The 19381-nt window shown below is 38.8% G+C and overlaps 1 protein-coding gene across 1 annotated transcript in view; it reads left to right on the forward strand.

The window, feature by feature from the left end:
• Window positions 1-19381, forward strand: part of RNF150 (ring finger protein 150) — a 255102-nt gene that overhangs the window by 165687 nt on the left and 70034 nt on the right. Inside the window, exons 3-4 of the mRNA XM_082728470.1 lie at window positions 7818-7889; window positions 9930-10012. Coding sequence (XP_082584596.1) covers window positions 7818-7889; window positions 9930-10012 — 155 coding nt within the window. The remainder of the gene's footprint in view (window positions 1-7817; window positions 7890-9929; window positions 10013-19381) is intronic.

A 19381-nucleotide genomic window follows, 5' to 3' on the forward strand; every position in this document is an offset into this window, starting at 1 on the left:
TCTACTCATGCAGTTGAAAATGCTGACCTCCTGACCCCAGAATCTTAGTTATTAGAACCTAAAGGGAGATCAGATATAACAAATTTGAGAGAGAGAAATGTTAAATGATTTTTTTAAAGATTTTATTTATTTGTCAGAGAGAGAGAAAGAAAGCACAAGCAGGGGAGCAGTAGGCAAAGGGAGAAGGAGAAGCAGGATCCCAGGATCCTGCGATCACGATCTGAGCCTAAGGCAGACGCTTAACCAACTGAGCCACCCAGGCGTCCCAGGTGACATTTTTTTTCATGAAGACACAACAAGGTTGGTGATTTCAAGTCAGAGGAGTTTCCACAAGACCAAACTACCTCCACAGTACTGATACACTGAAGAGACTTGAGCCACAGGAAGGTTGCCAGCCCCACCTCCACCACAGCAGTAAATGGAAGGACTCCTCACCTTTTTACTGTTTGAACATTGGTCCTTTTCGGCATTAGAAGTAAGGCTTGATTCAGCCCTTTCTCCTGTGTAGTGTAAGGGGGCTTCACAGAGGATGCTAAGGATTCATTTTCATTCTACCCATCTCACGAGCGCCCAATGGTTCTGAATAACACACTGGAACAGATGAATTTCACAGATATATCCAGGACGTTCCATCCTAAAATAGCAAAATGCACATTCTTTTCAAGTGTGCATGGAACAGTCTCCAGAATAGATCACATATTAAGCCACAAAACAAGCTTCAAAAAATCCAGAAAAATCTAAGTCATATCATGCATCTTTTCTGACAAGAACCCCAAGAAACTGGAAGTCAACCATAAGAAAAAATCTGGAAAGACACAAATACATGGAAGTTAATTAAATGCTGCTAAATAATGAATGGATCAACCAGGAAATAAAAGACAAAATAAAAAGTATATTGGAAACAAATGAAAATGAAGACAATAGTTCAAAGTCTTCCAGACACAGCAAAAGCAGTTATAAGAGGGAAGGAGAAGCAGGAAAAATCTCAAACAACCTAATCTTATACCTAAAGGAGCTAGAAAAAGAGAAACAAGGCACCTGTGTGGCTCAGTTGGTTAAGCATCTGACTCTTAATTTTGGCTCAGGTCATGATCTCATGGGTCATGAGATCAAGCCCCACATTGGGCTCTGCACTCAGCAGGGAGTCTGCTTGAAAATTCTCTCCCTCTGCCCCTTCTCTCACTTGGGATGTCTCATTCTCTCTCTATAATAAATCTTTTTAAGAAGGAAGAGGAAAGAAAAACAATACCTAAAGCCAGAAGGAAGGAAATAATAAAGATTAGGACAGAGATAAGTAATATAAAAACTAGAAAAACAATAGAGGAGATCAGTGAAACCTGGAGCTTGTGCTTTGAAAATATCAATAAAATCGATGAACCTTTAGCGAGACTTACCAGGAAAAAAAGAGAAAGGGTTCAACTAAAAAAATCACAAATGAGAGGGGAAATAACAACAAACACCACAGAAATACAAACAATTATGAGAGAATATTATGAAAAACTCTATGCCAACAAATTGGACATGATTTATCCTACCAAAAATGAGGCAGGAAGAAACAGAAAATTTGAACAAAACAATTATCAACAAAGAAATTGAAACTGTAATCAAAAAACTTCCCAAAAAATAAAAGTCCAGGACCAGATGGCTTTACATCTAAATTCTACCAAACATTTAAAGAGAAGTTAATACCTATCCTTCTCAAGCTGCTGCCAAAACAAAATAAAACAAAACAAAATCAGAAAAGGCAGAACTTTCAAATTCATTTTATGAAGTCAGCATTACCCTGATACCAAAACCAGATAAAGATACCGCCAAAAAAAAAAAAAAGGAGAGAGAGAGAACTACAGGCAAATATCTCTGATGAACATATACACAAAAATCCTCAACAAAATACTAGCAAACTGAATCCAACAATTCATTTAAAAAATGATCCCCCATGATCAAGTGGGATTTATTCTCAGGATGAAAGGGTAATTCAATATTCACAAATCAATATCAATAGAAGAAAGAATAAGAATCATATGATCATTTCAATCAGCAGAAGTATTTGACAAAGTACAAAATCCATTCATGATAAAGACCCTAACAAAGTGGGTTTAGAGGGAACATACCTCAATACAATAAAGGCCATATTTGAAAAACACACAACTAACATCATCCTTAATGGGGAGAAACTGAGAGTCTTTCCCCTAAGGTCAGAAACAAGACAGCAATGTCTACGCTCACCACTTTTATTCAACATAGTTCTAGAAGTCCTAGCACAGCAATCATACAGCAAAAAGAAAGAAAAGGCTTCCAAATCAGTAAGAAAGAAAAACTTTGACTATTTGCAGATGATATGATACTATATGTAGAAAAGCCAAAAGACTCCACCAAAAAACTTCTAGGACTGAGAAATGAATTCAGGAAAGTCACAAGATATAAAATCAATCTATAGAAATCTGTTACATTTCTGTACAGCAATAATGAAGCAATAGAAAGAGAAATTAAGGAAATAGTCCCATTTTACAATTGCACCAAAAATAATACGATAACAAAGAATAAACCTAACCAAAGAAGTGAAAGACCTGTACTCTCAAAACTATGAAACACTGATGAAGGAAACTGAAGATGACACAAAGAAAGGGAAAGGCATTCCATGCTCATGGATTGGACAAACAAATATTGTGAAAATGTCTATATTACCCAAAGCAATCCACATTTATTGCAATCCTTATCAAAATACAACCAGCATTTTTCACAGAGCTAGAACAAAAACAATCCTAAAATTTGTGTGGAATAACCAAAGCAACCTTAAAAAAAGAAAAGCAAAGCTGGAGGTATCACAATTCCAGGCTTCTATTTATATTACAAAGCTGTAATAATCAAAACAGTATGTTACTGGCACAAAAATCAATACACAGACCAATGGAGTCGAACAGAAAATCCAGAAATACACCCCCCACAATTATATGGATGATAACTTTTGACAAGGCAAGAAAGAATATCCAATGAGAAAAAGACCCAGTCTCTTCAAACGGTGTCGAGAGAACTGGGCGGCAACATGCAAAAGAATGAAACTGGACCACTTTCTAATACCATACATGAAGATAAGATGAATTAAAGACTTAACGTGAGACCTGAAAAACATAAAAATCCTGGAAGAGAGCACAGGCGATAACTTCTCTGACATCAGCCTTGGCCAACTTTTCTCTAGATATGTCCCCTGAGGCAAGGGAAGCAAGAAGCAAAAATACACTATTGGAACTACATGAAAATAAAAAGCTTTTGCACAACAAAGGAAACAGTCAATGAACTAAAAGGCAGCCTATAGAATGGGAGAAGATTCTTGCAAATGACATAGCTGATAAAGGGTTAGTATCCAAAACATATAAAGAACTTATAAAACTCAACACCCCCCCAAAAATTTTCAGTTTAAAAATGGGCCGGAAACATGAACAGACATTCTCTAAAGAAGGCATTCAGATGGCCACCAGACACATGAAAAGATGCTCATCATCACTAACCATCAGGGAAATGCAAATCAAAACTGCAGTGAGATACTACCTCACATCTGTTGAAATGTCTATAATCAAAAACACAAGAAACAACAGATGTTGGTGAGGATGTGGGAAGAAAGGAACCCTCTTGCAGTGTTGCTGGGAATGCAAACTTGGTGCGGCCCCTGGGGAAAACAGTATGGAGGTTTTGCAAAAAGTTAAAAATAGAACTACCCTATGATCCGGTAATCACATTGCTAGGTATTTCACCAAAGAATGCAAAAACACTAATTCAAAGGGATGCATGCACCCTGTGTTCATAGCAGCATTAGCTCCAGTAGCCAAGATACAGAAGCAGTCCTAGTGTCCAGGGATGGGTGAATAGATGGAGAAACATAGCCTATAGATTCAATGAAATATTATTTAGCCATAAAAAAGGAAATCTTGCCATTTGCAACAACATTGATGGAGCTGGAGAGTATTGGGCTCAGTGAAATAAAGCAGTCAGATAAAGACAAATACCATATGATTTCACTCATATGTGGAACTTAAACAAACAAGCAAAGGGGAAAAAAAGAGAGAACAAACAGATGGTTATCAGAGGGGAGGTGGGTAAGGGAATGGGTAAAATGGGTGATAGAAATTAAAGCATGCACTTGCTATGGTGAGCACCAGGTGATTAAAATAAAAACTTTTTTTAAAAAGTGACATTTCTCTTGGGTTGTTTCAAAAGAAATAGCTGTTACATAATGAAGTAACAGAATACTAAGAGACAGTCACATGAAAGAAAAAATGAATATTGAAAGTATAAGTTAGTATAAGCCACTCTACCAATTTTCGAATAAAATTAAGGACGTGCCTGGCTTCACTTTTTTATCTGTATCCTTCAGAACTGTTTGTCTTTAAAAATTATTTTAGGCAGTTTTAAACTATTTCATCTCTCTCCTAAAGCAGTAATACTGTACTATAATTATCAAGGTAGCTCTCTCACCACAATAGCAATCTTACAAATAAATTACAAATTCCCTGAGAACAGAGGTTATGCCTTGTGTTTCATTATTTTCCCCTTGTAATAGCTATCACACAGAATTATGCATAGAAAACAATGTAATCAGTATAGTACAGATGAGCAAGTGATTCTGATGATAGGAAACACTAACTCTGAACCCCAGCTAAAGGAAATGTTATTCGCACCAAAAATAATTCCATTCTCTTCATTAGTTTAAAAAAAAAAACTGTACTCCATTATGCTTTGAATTTCAATAAAAAATTTATGAAAAATTTTTAAAAGAATTGTTTTAGGTAAAATTAAACTTTGACAAAATAATTTCTGGTTCACTTCCTTAAGAAATGTTGGTCTTCCTTTGAGTATACTCTGTGACTGTTGTTTAAAAATAATATTTGCCACTTATTTGCTCTGCTTAGCTTAAGTGTCTGCCTTCGGCTCAGATCATAATCCCAGAGACCTAGGATCGAGCCCCACATCAGGCTCCCTGCTCAGAGAAGAGCCTAATTCTCCCTCTCCCTCTGCCTGATGCTCCCGCTGCCTGTGTTCTCTCTCTCTCTTTCCAATAAATAAATAAAATCTTAAAAACAAATTAACACAATTGCAAAAATATCTGAGCTCTTCATGATAAACAATCAACGTGTTTATTTGGGTCCAGATTTCACATTCTAAACATAATGTTCTGCAGGTTTGTTGTACTTAATTCCTGGTAACTTACTCCTGGTAGCTCTTTCTCTATTCCCTTCAATTCCTGCTCCAGGCTTCTTCAATGAAAAGCGACTCTTGGTTGAGATGGACTGATTTTGCCAAGGCCAAGCTCACAGCTTTCTTATCTCCCCACATATATTGCTTACAATTTGTCCATTAATTTTCCCATTAACTGGCTTAACCTCACAGGTGGTTTTCCATGTTTAAAAAAAAAATCTTTTGGTTTAAAATTTTATTCACTTACCAGCGATTTATGGCATTGCCACTAGATCGTAAGCCAAAAAGAACAGGAATTTATGTGTGTGTTTTTCACTACCATTTTTTTAAAAAGATTTTTAAAAAAGAACGTTTTAAGTGTTCTCCATCCCCAGCATGGGCTCAGAGTCACAACTCTGAGATCAAGAGTTGCATGTCTACGGACTGAGCCAGCCAGGTGCCCCCTTCCACTACCTTCTTTCCAGAACCCCGAGCTATGCCTGGGACAAAACGAGTGATCCAAAATATGCATGGAATGATTGTTAGTTATCAAAGGCAGCTTTATTCCAGGTGCTGGGACACAATGGGAAGCAAAACCAAACACAATCTGGCCCTCAGGGAGTTTACATGAAGGCAATTTAACGGGGATTGATCATAAAAACAAATGTCAAATTGTGAATTTTGTGACAGTGCTATGAAGCAGAGCGACCAGGTTTCATAAGGTATAGACTTAGAAGGATTGTCTCTCTTGGGAGACATGGGGGAAGAGAGCTCCTTGAAGAAGTGGCCGGAGTTGAGATCAGAGGATGATCGCACAGTAATTAGAGGAAGAGGAGAGGACAGAGAGTTCTATTCTTTTTTTAGTTTCTTCTCGGTGTTTTTCCCTCTCACGCAATGTCCCCCCGCCATAATGGTATTTATCATTATAGACTCCCTCTTTTTCCTGCAATCTTAGTTTGATAGCTACTTGTGGACTTCTGCATAAACTCGAGTGTATGTAGGTCTCCTTTTAGGTAACAACCAAACTTACTTTTCTGTGAAAATGGCCAGTAATCATTTTAGAAACTAAGGACAAAATATCAAAGAGAAGATGAATTAACAAGGAGAACACCTCTCTTCAGCTTACTTACTTTAACTGTTGTATGCTCGAGGAAGTGCCATATGATAAATACTTAATAGATCTTGGTTGGTTAGTGGCTTGGCTGGCTGGCTGAATGGCTGGTTGACTGGTTAACTGGCTGACCAGATATTGGTTGGCTGCTCAGTAATTGGTAGGTTCGCTGGCTAGCTTGTTAGATGTTGGTTGGTTGGCTGGTTGGCCAAATGTCAGTTGATTGCTGGCTGGCTGACTGGGTAGACCTTCGTTGGTTGGGTGACTGGTGTGATTTATTGAGTAATAAGAGTGGTGGTTTAGCTCTAGCTTTCAAGTCAGACTTAATTTTATTCAGATTCTGACTGACCATTCACTGATAATGATAAGCAACTTAAATAAGCTCTTTAAGTCTCCGTTTGTTCTATAAAACAGTATTTTTTTTCCTCACAGGGTTGTTGTGAGAATAAAGGTGATACTGCATATAAAGTTTTAGCGTGGTACGTAGGATACATTAACCATTCACTAGTATATGTTCACAATTTAAGAGAAAAGAAAGAAGCTTGAGTGTTGTTTCTGAAAGGAACCAAATTAGTGAAACCAAGTGATGAATCCGTTTAAATGTTTGTCTCGTTTATCATAGCCTTCAAATGTTTCACGGATGCCAATACACATCTGTTATAGGGTCATAGTACACAAAGCTAAGAAGGAGCTGTTACATGTGGGAAACTCACAAGCACCCCAGCAGATCTGGACAGATTAGAACTGAATTCACCACCCTCCACCCCACTTCTTCCTGACTGGCCTATCATCGCATGACTGCAGGGCTCATCAGGATAGCAACTTTCTCTATCAAAAAAAAAATTTTTTTTTAGGGAGTGCTAATATATTAGTTGACATTAGTCGACATTAGGGGTTACACAGGTGTTCGCTTTATAATTATTTGCTAAGCTGAACATGTATGTTTTATGTATCTTTCTCTAGGCACACCCACACTTAAACCTCTCTAGAGGAGGTGACATTAGCATGCAAGAATGTGATGGACTAGGACTTTACAGATGAAATACATAAACCTATGCTGGTTCTCTATAAGCAAAGGAAAGTCCTTAAATTGCAAATGGAAAGAAATACACACGCAGTAAATCCTGACTGTGAAAAAGAGGACATGAGGTTTATTCCAAGGGTCCAGATTGCCTATCTCCTGGACACAGATGAAGTGGCTAGAGTGGCAAATTACTAAACTTGCGTGCATGTGCCAGTCTGCATAAATGTACCGCGTGCTGGAGTCACTGTAGGGTGGGATTTTTCCACGCCGTTTGCCACTTGCTTAACATTGGGCATGAAGAGCTTCTCTCGATGACAGTGCTTAAAAGACCTGTCTTTTAGAGGTCTTGCACAGACGTCACTGCCCCATCTCTTCCAGCCATTGTCCTTAACATTCACGCCACGTGTGCGTGGTTTCAGAGATAGCTGTCCTGGTTTAGTAAACGCCATCGGCAACAAAGACAAAAATTACTCATCTGTATTGCTAACAAACGGCTTTTGGTTTTTTTTTTAGCGCCGACTGGGAGATGCGGCAAAGAAAGCGATCAGCAAGCTCCAGGTCAGAACCATCAAGAAGGGTGATAAGGTAACAGCAGACTCTTTTCTTTATGATGAGGGACTAGTCAGAAAAGTCCCTGACTTTTCTGGCAGCCAGGGTAGAAGAGATGGAAGGATGGGAAAAGGGGTTTCCATGAAAATAGCTCTCCTGTGTCTGTAATTATACCCATCTTTATTAGATATAATTTAAAACAATTTATAAAATGCGTGCAGTAGGACAACAAAGCAGTTGGAAACAAAGCGTAAGAAAATGAAAAGTATAGGAAAAATAGATGAAGCTAGAGTAAATTTTTTAGACAAATACATTACCTGAAATGTGTAACAAAAATGGATCCCAAACTTAGGTTCGGGCTTTCTAGCAGCCAATGCAAGGAAGGAAGAAATGTTCAAACAATATCTAATTACCTTATTTCAGTGTCCACAAGATGAAAACGAGATGGTTATTCCTGGTATTACAATTTGAGAAAATTTTTCCATAAATCCTTGCAAGGAGGAATGTGTTATATGCTGAGTGATGTCCTCCAGTGATATCTGCAGTAAATACAGAAAGCATATTCAGTCCCTCTGAAATCTAGCATCCACAACCCCACAGTCATTACAGCAGCCTCCCTTGCTGTAGAATGAGGACATAAAGCCAAGAGCAAAGCCTATCTTTTTTTTAATTCTGGTATAATTAACATACGGTGTTATATTAGTTTCAGGTGTACAATATAATGACTCAACTATTCTATACGTTTCTCAGTGCTCATCAAGATAGGTGTATCCCTAATCTCCTTTATATATTTTGCCCACCTCCCCACCCATTTCCCCTCTGGCAAGCACCAGCCGTCTGTAATTAAGAGTCTGAGTTTTTTGTTTGTTTCCTTTTTTTTCCCCTGTGCTTATTGGTTTTGTTTCTGAAATTCCACATATGAGTGAAATCAGATGGTATTTGTCTTTCTCTGACTGGCTTATTTCACGTAGCATTATACCTTCTAGATCTATCTATGCTATTACAAATGTCAAGGTTTCATTCTCTTTTTATGGCTGAGTAATATTCCATCATGTATATGTGTGTGTATATATATATATATATATATGATATATATATTATAGTTTCTGTGTGTGTGTATAATTCATTAAATGTATATATATCACATCTTCCTTATCCATTCATCTATCAGTGGACACATAGGCTGTTTCCATATCTCAGCTTTTGTAAACAATGATGCCCTAACCATATCAGAAGCAGAAGTGTATCTTGAGAAGGAACAAGGAAACAGTGCAATCCAAGGCCTGCAGACCTCTAAAGGTCTTTCTTCTCCCCAGAAGAAATTTTAGAGTAGTGGATTGTGCTACATGTATTTGGGGTTCACTGGGACATTTGTAAGGGAGTCACAAGTCTGCATGTATAACCAGGTGCCATCTCTAGTCTGAATATTTGATTTATCTCACTATGCGCTGCTATTTTTCAACTATATAAAAAATCCTACTGAGCTTCCTAAGATGAAATTCATTTAAAAGCATTACTAAATTCAAAGTATATTTTGCATTACTTTTTTCCCCTCAACAGAATATGAAGTAGGGTATTGAAAGAGAAATGTATATACTCGAATAAAGAGAGATGTATATACTTGAATAAAAAGTTAAAACCATGGTTCTAGAGTTGTATACACATAAGATTCCCAAGGAACTGATAGATTAAGTAACACTTGGACACTTCTCCATAAATAGTGTTCCTCAGCCTTGAGATTTGGATGTCACTTCTAATTACAATAAATAGCATTCCCAATAATGGTATACTTAAAAGTTGCTCTCTCACACTCATAATAAAGAGCATTTTATTTTATAGCAACAATACATTACAAAATTATTCCCTCACAAAAGCACTTAACAGTAGAACCCAGAAACAAAAAGTGGAGGTTGGAAGGAATGGAAACTGAGCCAACAGACGGTCAGTTACTGTTTGAGAAAACTGGCGCACAGACCACGGAAAGCCGTCTCCAGGCAAGCTCCCCTTGCCTGTTTGCCTCTTCACCCAGGAGTTGAAGCGACACAAGTCAACGCATCTGTACTTTCTCCGTTGCAGGAAACAGAGCCCGATTTTGATAACTGTGCAGTTTGCATCGAAGGGTACAAGCCCAATGACATTGTGCGGATCTTGCCCTGCCGGTGAGTCCCTGGGCCGCTCGCTTTTGATTGGGGTGTGTGTGGAGATGAGAGGGCCGCCTGGCTGCACTGGCTCGGACCTGCCTGGCCTAGCCCTGCGAGGTCAGGCTGCCCAAACCTTTCTGGGTTTAAACAGCAAACAGTGGAAAAAGTGTAACCTTTCTCCTTGAAAACATGTTTTCTTGCGAAATAAATATTTTCCTGATCTCCTTTGCACCAAAGGAAACATAGTGCTATGAATTAGAACCTCGTGATACGGAAATTGATGATGGGGCTCCCAATTATAAGTTTTCTTTAACAACAGAATTATGATATTGAGAATCCGTTCTAACTTTCACAAGTACTGTTTTAATTTAATTAATGAACTCAGAAAGATATGTCGTGAATTGGGGCACCTGGGTGGTTCAGTGGGTTAAACGTCTGACTCTTGATTTTGGCTTAGGTCATGATCAAGCCCTGTGTTAGGCTCGACGCTGGGGGTGTGGAATCTACTTAAGGTTCTTTATCTTCCCCTCTCTCTTTACCCCACCTTCTCTCTGTCTCCCTCTCTCTCCTTCTCTAAAAAAAAAAAAGTGTATATATATTGTGAATAATCATGAAGGGATCAACAGCCAGAATATGGTCTGGAGTGAGGGGGAAGCCAAAGGCAAATTCCATTTCCTTTTGGGTTTTCTTTTATTTTGGGGGGAGGGGGTGGTAGGAGTTTATCAGCAGGAAAGAAATATGACAGTCACCCCAAAACTTCTAGAATCTAGGGGAGGATGCCAACGTATGTAGTTGGAAACATTCCCCAAGTGGGATTTTCATATAACCCTAATCCTTCTCCCTAATTGAAATTTACTGTTAAGGTATTTGAATTTTTATATATAGTTAAAATTAAATAAGTTTAAATATATCAATAAAATCAAATATTTTTAAGTTGTATAAAAACTGTCTTCCTGTCATTGAAAACCTTTTTTTTTTTTTTAAGATTCCATTTATTTATTTGACAGAGAGAGATCACAAGCAGGCAGAGAGGCAGGCAGAGAGAGAGGGGGAAGCAGGCTCCCCCACCCGAGTAGAGAGCCCCATGCGGGGCTCGATCCCAAGACCCTGAGACCATGACCTGAGCTGGAGGCAGAAGCTTTGACCTACTGAGCCACCCAGGCACCCCAAAAACCTTTTTTTAGTGTTGCTGCATCAAGTATCCTAAAAATAAAAAATTATTCCTTGAAGAAAGTTTCTTCACTTAGAAAGGTGAGCTTTAAAAAGTCTTAAGGGACACCTGGGTGGCTCAGTTAATTCAGCATCCAGCTCTTGGTTTCTGCTCAGGTCTAATTTCAGGGTCATGAGGTCCGGTCCTGAGTCAGGCTCCGAGCTCTGCCTCTCCCTCTGCCCCTCCCTCCCTAAAGTAAATAAATAAAATCTTAGAAAAATGTCTTACGAGTACTTAATAAAGTGGATAAAATACACAAAGATATAAAGCAATGCATCTTTAGGAAATATTTCTCTAAAATAAGAAAGAAAATATGCCTGTAGAGGAATTAATTTAATAATCCCAAAATGACAAAGAAGTGTCAAAAAGGGACAGGATATGTAAATAGATGCAGAAATTCCCGAGGGGAATGAATCCTTCTTGAAATGCTTTTAGAAAAATTGATCATCAGGAAACAGGCCTGGGGAAAGTACACTGCTGGCTCCAGCCAAAGCCTTCAATGGAGATGCATTTTCCTTAGCTTTTAGATGCCTGACTAGCTCTAAGACAAAACCATAAAATCAACACATCAAGACTTGGTGGTTTTCTTCCTATGAGGGAATATATAAATTCTTTCTTCAGACATTAAACCTGGTATTTAGTTAGTGACTTCTAGAAACCTGGCAAAGAATGGCGGGCAGCCTGTGAGCCACAGAGAGCCTCTCAGGGTAGCATCTTTTATCTCTGTGATATTTTACTAAGGTTGTTATTCAACCTCATAGTGATAAGCAAGGAATGTGCTTTCCTTTGCTTTGCTGCTCAGAGAGTGTTTACAGCCCCGGGAGGGTACTTCTCATAAAAAATATCCAAAGCAAATCTAAGTTAAATTGCAACTTTTTCCTTTTTTTTTTTTTATTTAGAGAATCTAAATGTAATTAAGAAAATCTATTTTTAAAACTATATAAAGCATTACGTTAGCTCCATCATCCCTACTGTATAAAATAACATTCATTTGGAGCTCGGTCATGAGTCTGTCCCACGTTACCGCATAGAATCACTAGAAGCCACGTAATATCCAAGCCATAGATGGGCCACAGTTCGATTTACTGTGCTCCTGTTGGGCAACATTTGGCTGGTTTCAGTTCTTAATTAAGACAAATTACACTGCTTTAGCAGTGTTTAGATTGTCATGATGTATTATTCCAGATCTCTTACAATCGAATTTTTTGGAAAGATTATAGCTTTTTAATAATTAAAAAAAAAAAACTTTAGGAAGTTTAATTTTATTTATACTAGCCCTTGCCCTAGGCCAGTTCAGTGTGGCCTACAATTCTTCCCTTTTTACATTATTATTTGATTCTTGGCTCATTTCTTGACACTTTCTGTTCAAGCTTCTTGCTGTCCATCCGCTTTTATTTTCTTATTGTAGGCCCGGCTTTAAATAACACAATACACTAAGAATTAGCAAGCACAGGTTAGATTTATTTATTGTTTGATCTTAGATGAACCATATATATTTACTCTTTGAAGAGCTCATCCATTTTTTTCCATGCTGACTTTAAAATCGAGGTATTTTGGTGCCTGTTGCTTGTTTCTGCCAGACAGTTCGCACTAATGGGTATCATCAAACAAATGCACTGGCATTTGCTTTTTGCTACATAATTTCCTCTGGGGTATTATTAAGCCCCAGATCCTATGAACTTTATAGACTCTCTCATTATTTCCAAGCTGACTCAGCCACAGAAATTTTTGCATCTCCTTAGAGTATAAACCATTTCAAAAAATAATAATAATAATTCAGTTTTTGTCTTCCTTCTTTCATACTCTTTTCTGTGGCCTCCTAACCCCTCACCCACCGGGTGTATCATTTCTCTAGTGTGGCCACTTGGGGTGTCTTTCCAAATCTCCCTGGGATATTCTTGTGCTGTGATTTTTTTCAGAATCATTCTCTTGTTTGCCTCTTTTAGAAACCATTGCACAAATTAGGATGAATTAATAAATGATTTCCCCTCTTCATTTGTCGTCATGGCTACTACTAAAGTTAAATCATGCGCATACACGCTCTTCGCCTCCCCCCTTGCTGTCTTCCCTAGGGGCCTTCTCCTGAGCAGGCCCCTCCTCCTCCCATCCCTGCCCCAACCCCCACAGGGCCAGCTGGGCATGCGTGTTCGCAGCAGCTCCCAAAGCAGCTAAGGGTCAGACAGCTCTAACTTGTGTGGTTTGGGTTTGATCCTAATACACCACTGGGGTATTTTCCAAAGAATTTTGGTTTTTGTTTAGAGCATATACATGCCGAAATTTACATTATAGTGTATTTTAGGGTTGGTTTTTGTGAGTTAGCTTTATACTTGTGGTAATCATTTTTAGCTACAGAAGATATTTTATTGAAGCATATAATTGAAATTGTATGGTCTTCCTTGTCCAGAGAATAAGTTGGGCTCAAGGATTCTTCCAGAGCTTTTATCCTCTGGTGTTTCTACTGTTCTTCATTGGTTTCTCATTTCAGTCTATTTACCTACCAAGTTTAAAACACTCCTGCTCAGAAAGAACATGACCTCTTCTGGCAAGGCAAAAGTCTTTGTTTGCCACTTAAAAAAAAAAAAAAAATGCAATGTATGCATCCATACCCTAGGCACCTGTAAAATTCTTTCCTTTCTTGGATTGATCCCTATAGCATTATTACTAATTTAGGAGGATACTGGTTTCTATTACTTTTTCCTTTGACTTTGGAAACTCTTCTATGATGTAGGGAAAATTTTAAAGCTCCTTGGTAACAGCAAGGTAACTAAACTCTTTAGTAACCAAATGCTTCATTTGCAACAATAAACATTTATTTTGTAGCAACTGTGTGCCAGGAATAGTAAGAAGTACCAGAGTTGAAAAGCTAAATGGCCTGATCCCTGCTCTGAAGGAAATCAGTCTAGTGTGGGGGAGAGAAGGGAATTTAAATAAGTAAATCACAGTAGAGCATGAGGTGTGCAACAACAATAGCAAAAACGGGTTTTTAAAAATTGGAGGAAGCAATACCAGGCACAAGAAAGGCTCTACAGAAGAAAGGACATCTTTGTAATTTCTAACAATGGTTTGCCTTGCCAATTGCCATTTTCATTATAGAAAATCTGTATAATGGATAAATATGCAATTAGCTATCTAACTCCCCCAGGCAGATAACCACTGCTACTATTTTGATGTATTTCCTTGCTTTTATGTGCTATACCTATTCCGGTAAGTTTAAGACACTACTGTCAACATCCTTTATTACCCTGCTCTTTTCACTTAATATTCTAGGAATATGTTCGAATTGGTTCTAGATTATTAGTGGCACATCTTGACTTTCCTTTGGCCTCTGACTCCGTAGGCAGATGTTGATCAAGGTCTAAGTTAAATAAACCAACCCAAGCCCCTGGAACTTTGGTTCTTATATAGAACCTGCTAGTCAGTAGTCAAGATGTTTTCGCAGGACGGGCAGAATTTTCTACTGAGGTTAAACGGGAATGTGTCCCGGCTCCCTTTAGCTTATTTCTTAATAATCCATTGATGCGCTGTTCACATTTCAGCATCCCACCCTACTAGAGAGGACAAACAAAAGCAGTGTTCCATATGCAGCCGATGTCAGTATCGTTTGGGTGTGTGGAAGTAGCCCATGGAGGCAGCGAGCCCCTCTGGCTTCCTGTTGTTACAGTTGGATCGCAAATAAAATAATCCAAAACTCAAGTCTTCATTTTCCATAGATGTGCCTCCACTTTTACCTTGCTCCTAAACAGAGTTCCCCTAGAACAAATTCCCTCCTGAAGTTCTACTTTGTAAACAGTGTTTCCTGGAGGACACTGTAGGAGACATTGTGACCACTGCCCACACTTCAACTGAGGTCTTTGTATTTTATGTTTTAGAGCAGGGGGTAGTGTTTAGATAAAGAAGCAGCTAGAAAAGCCTATTTGGAAATATTTCTGGTTAGGAAGCATGGTACTCTAACTGTTTAGTGTTGGAGTTTCAAGCCAGCTTCCCATGTTTGAAGGCAAGCCATGGCCATGGCCTCTCTGAGCAGCCTCTGAGTCAAGGTCAGTGAGTGGCCTGTGGGTCTGGGGTTTGTCGGGTTCCTCATTCTTCACAACAGGATGTCACTTTTGTCCTGAGCAAAGTTATCTGTTTGCTTAGATGATTCTGGAAAGGGTGGGGTGGAGTAAAATATACATAACATAAAATTGACCTTTTTAACCATTTTTAAGTTTACAGTTCATTGGTATGAAGCACATTCACATTGTCGTACAGCCACCACCACTATCCCTTTCCAGAACTTCATTTTCTCAAAGCAAAACTCTGTGGATATTAACACTAATTCCCCATTCCCCTAGTCTGAAGGTTTTATGTGTGGGTGTGCGTGTTGTGTTTTTAATTTAGCCTTGACTTTTTTTAAAGGAAAATGTCAATGAAAAAAGTTAGATTTTGATTTAAGCATCTAATTTAAGTTGGTTAACTAAAAATTGGTTTTTACATGTTCTTTTTTTAAAATTCATTTAACTAACATATACTATATTATTGGTTTCAGAGGTAGAAGTCAGTGATTCATCAGTCTTATGTAACACCCAGTGCTCATTACATCACATGCCCTCCTTAATGTCCATCACCCAGTTACCCTATTCCTCTACTCCCTTCCCCTCCAGCAAACCTCGATTTCCTATGATGAAGAGTTTCTTATGGTTTGTCTCCCTCTCTGGTTTCATCTTGTTTTATTTTTTTCTCTCTTTGCCTATGGTCCTCCATTTTGTTTCTTAAATTCCACACATGAGTGAGATCATATGATAATTGTCTTTCTCCAACTGACTTACTTCACTTAGCATATTACCCTCTAGTTCCATCCATGTCAGTGCAGATGGCTGAGGAATTTTCCATTATAATATATATATATATATATATATATATATATATATATATATATATATACACACACACACACATACATACAAACACACCACATCTTCTTTATCCATTCATCTGTTGATAGACATCTAGGTTCTTTCCATACTTTGGCTATTGTGGACATTGCTGCTATTCACACTGGGGTGGAGGGGCCCTTCAGATCACTACGTTTGTGTCTATAGGGTAAATACCCAGTAGTGCAATTGCAGAGTTGTGGGGTAGCTCTATTTTCAACTTGTTGAGGAGCCTCCATACTGTTTTCCAGAGTGGCTGTACCAGCTTGCATTCCCACCAACAGTGTAGGAGGATTCCCCTTTCTCCGCATCCTTGCCAACATCTGTCGTTTCCTGACTTGTTAATTTTAGCCATTCTGACTGGTGTGAGGTGGCATCTCATTGTGGTCTTGATTTGTATTTCCCTGATGCTGAGTGATGTTGAGATCATTTCTTTCATGTGTCTGTTGGCCATTTGGATGTCTTCTTTGGAGAAGTGTCTGTTCATGTCTTCTGCCCATTTATTGACTGGATGGTTTGTTCTTTGGGTGTTAAGGATGATAAGTTCTTCATAGATTTTGGATACTAGCCCTTTATTTGATATGTCATTTGCAAATATCTTCTCCCAGTCTGTCGGTTGACTTTGGTTTTGACTTGATGAAGTCCCAATAGTTCATTTTTGCCCTTGCTTCCCTTGCCTTTGGAGACGTGTCTAGTAAGAAGTTGCTACAGCCAAGGCCAGAGAGGTTACTGCTTATATTCTCTAGGATTTTTTGATGGTTTCCTGTCTCACATTAAGGTCTTTCACTCATTTTGAATTTATTTTTGTGTATGGTGTAAGAAGGTGGTCCAGTTTCATTCTTCAGCATATGGCTGTCCAGTTTTCCCAACGCCATTTGTTGAAAAGACTGTCTTGTATTCCATTGGATATTCTGTCCTGCTTTGTCAATATTCATTGACCATAGAGTTGAGGGTCCATATCTGGGCTCTCTATTCTCTTCCATTGATCTATGTATCTGTTTTTATGCCAGTACCACACCAACTTGATGATTATAGCTTTGTAATAGGGCTTGAAGTCTGGAATTGTGATGCCACCAGCTTTGATAAAATATACATAACATTAAATTGACCTTTTTAGCCATTTTTAAGTATACATTTCAGTGGCATGAAGCACATTCACATTGTTGTACAACCACCACCACTATCCCTCTCCAGAACTTCATTTTCTCAAAGTAAAACTCTGTGAGCGTTTAACACTAACTCCCCATCCCCCTAGTCTGGAGGTTTTATGTGTGTGTGTATGAATGCCTCTGTGTGTGTGTGTGTGTGTGTGTGTGTGTGTGTGTGTGTGTTGTGTTTTTAATTTAGCCTTGACCTCTATTAAAAAGAAAATATCAATGAAGAAAGTTAGATTTTGATTTAAGCATCTCATTTAAGCTGGCTAACTAAAAATTGGTTTTTACATATTCAATTTGAAACCTAACAAAGAATGATAATTCTACACATTTCTGGTCTTATTGTTCTTGTTACTATTACTGCAATAGTAATATGATGTTACTCTTACATTATGATTAGGAGAACTCTCACTGCTCCTGTTACGATCACTAATATCATTACCACCATCAATTCTTCCCAGGCTCTCTGCAGCAGCTCTCTCCCTAATCTTCCTGCTTCAACTCCTGCCCCTTAATTATTCATCTTGATAAGCCTGTTTTTAATTATCCAGCTAGAGGGGCTGGACTCCAGGTACTTTTTCAACAAGTACAACTTTAAACTCAAAAGTGTGACTTTAAAAAAGCTATCCTTGGGCGCCTGGGTGGCTCAGTGGGTTAAGCCGCTGCCTTCGGCTCAGGTCATGATCTCAGGGTCCTGGGATCGAGTCCCACATCGGGCTCTCTGCTCAGCAGGGAGCCTGCTTCCTTCTCTCACTCTCTATCTGCCTGCCTCTCTGCCTACTTGTGATCTCTGTCTGTCAAATAAATAAAATCTAAAAAAAAAAAAAAAAAGCTATCCTTTAGGAAGAGTAATCGAAATAGAATTCAGTCCTTCTGATTCTCTGAAAGGTACCTCTGTAACAAGGTAGGTTCACAGACAGCTGGAAATCATGCCCTTTTGTGTATTAGCTCTTTCCAGGAGACCTGAGCTGGCTGGTGCCATTGCCATCACTTTCATCAAGGATTGCTCTAAGAAGCCATCTTCAGAAAGTTGTCATTGTGTCTCTTATTAGGATTTTATTCTGTGACTCCTTCATGGGGGCTTGCCAGAGCAGTTCATGTACATCATAACCACATTTCTTCCCAGCAAGGGAATGTTTTTAGACTGTGAGTACTGAATTATGATACCGTCCAGATTTTTTTCTGTGTTTGTTGATGGAAAGTCGAGAGCCAAATCTGTCGCCCACTCCTAGCCAAAAGGGATTTTTTTTTAGCTTCAGCCCCGACTGTTTTATGTCTCCATTCTTGTTTTAATTTCTTCTTTAGCTTTTATGATACTTTTTTTTTAAAAAAAGGATTTTATCTATTTATTTGAGAGAGAGAAAATGAGCAGTGGGGAGAAGGAGAAGCAGACTCCCCACTGAGCAGAAAGCCTGATGCAGGGCTCTATCCCAGGACCTTGGGATCATGACCTGAATTCAAGGCAGATGCTTAACTGACTGAGCCACCCAGGCACCCCATGATAACTCTTTTTTTACTTAACAATGCTTATCCCTTTATTTAAAAAAATAATCCAAACATATTAAGAGATGCCATAATTATGTAACTCTGGGAAAGGCCAGTCCAGTTTGAGGGGACCTTTCAGTGGTAGACATCTTTACTTTCGCTGTGGCAGAAACAGTAACTGTTCCCCAGATATCGATATGCACCCCCATGTTTCTCAGCCTCTTACTCAAGGAGGGCCATAGCACTGGTTTCAGTCCTCAGAGAACACTCGAGGGCAGAGGAAAGCCCTCCAGCTCATGTCTCCTCAACCTCAGCAGCCAGAGAACCAAGCTGAATGGATGGAACCACAGGTGAGAAGCAGCCTGGGTCCCTGAGTCACCATGTGGAAGATGGCTGCTCTGGAGTGAGTTAAACTACATACAAATTTGTGTGAGAATAAACCTTTCCTGGGCATATCACAGAGATTTGGAGTTTAATTTGTTATCCTAGCAAAGCCTAATCTACCTAACACACTGGGTTACCAGAGAAGAGGTGAACACTGATGAAAGCTTCATGGAAGGCATTCTCCTCTCAGACCTGTCTGTGGCACCTTTTTGGATATCTGCATCTCCTCAGTCACTTTAAGTTA

Source organism: Mustela nivalis (assembly GCF_964662115.1).
Source record: "Mustela nivalis genome assembly, chromosome: 4".
In the NCBI taxonomy this organism is placed as follows: domain Eukaryota; kingdom Metazoa; phylum Chordata; class Mammalia; order Carnivora; family Mustelidae; genus Mustela; species Mustela nivalis.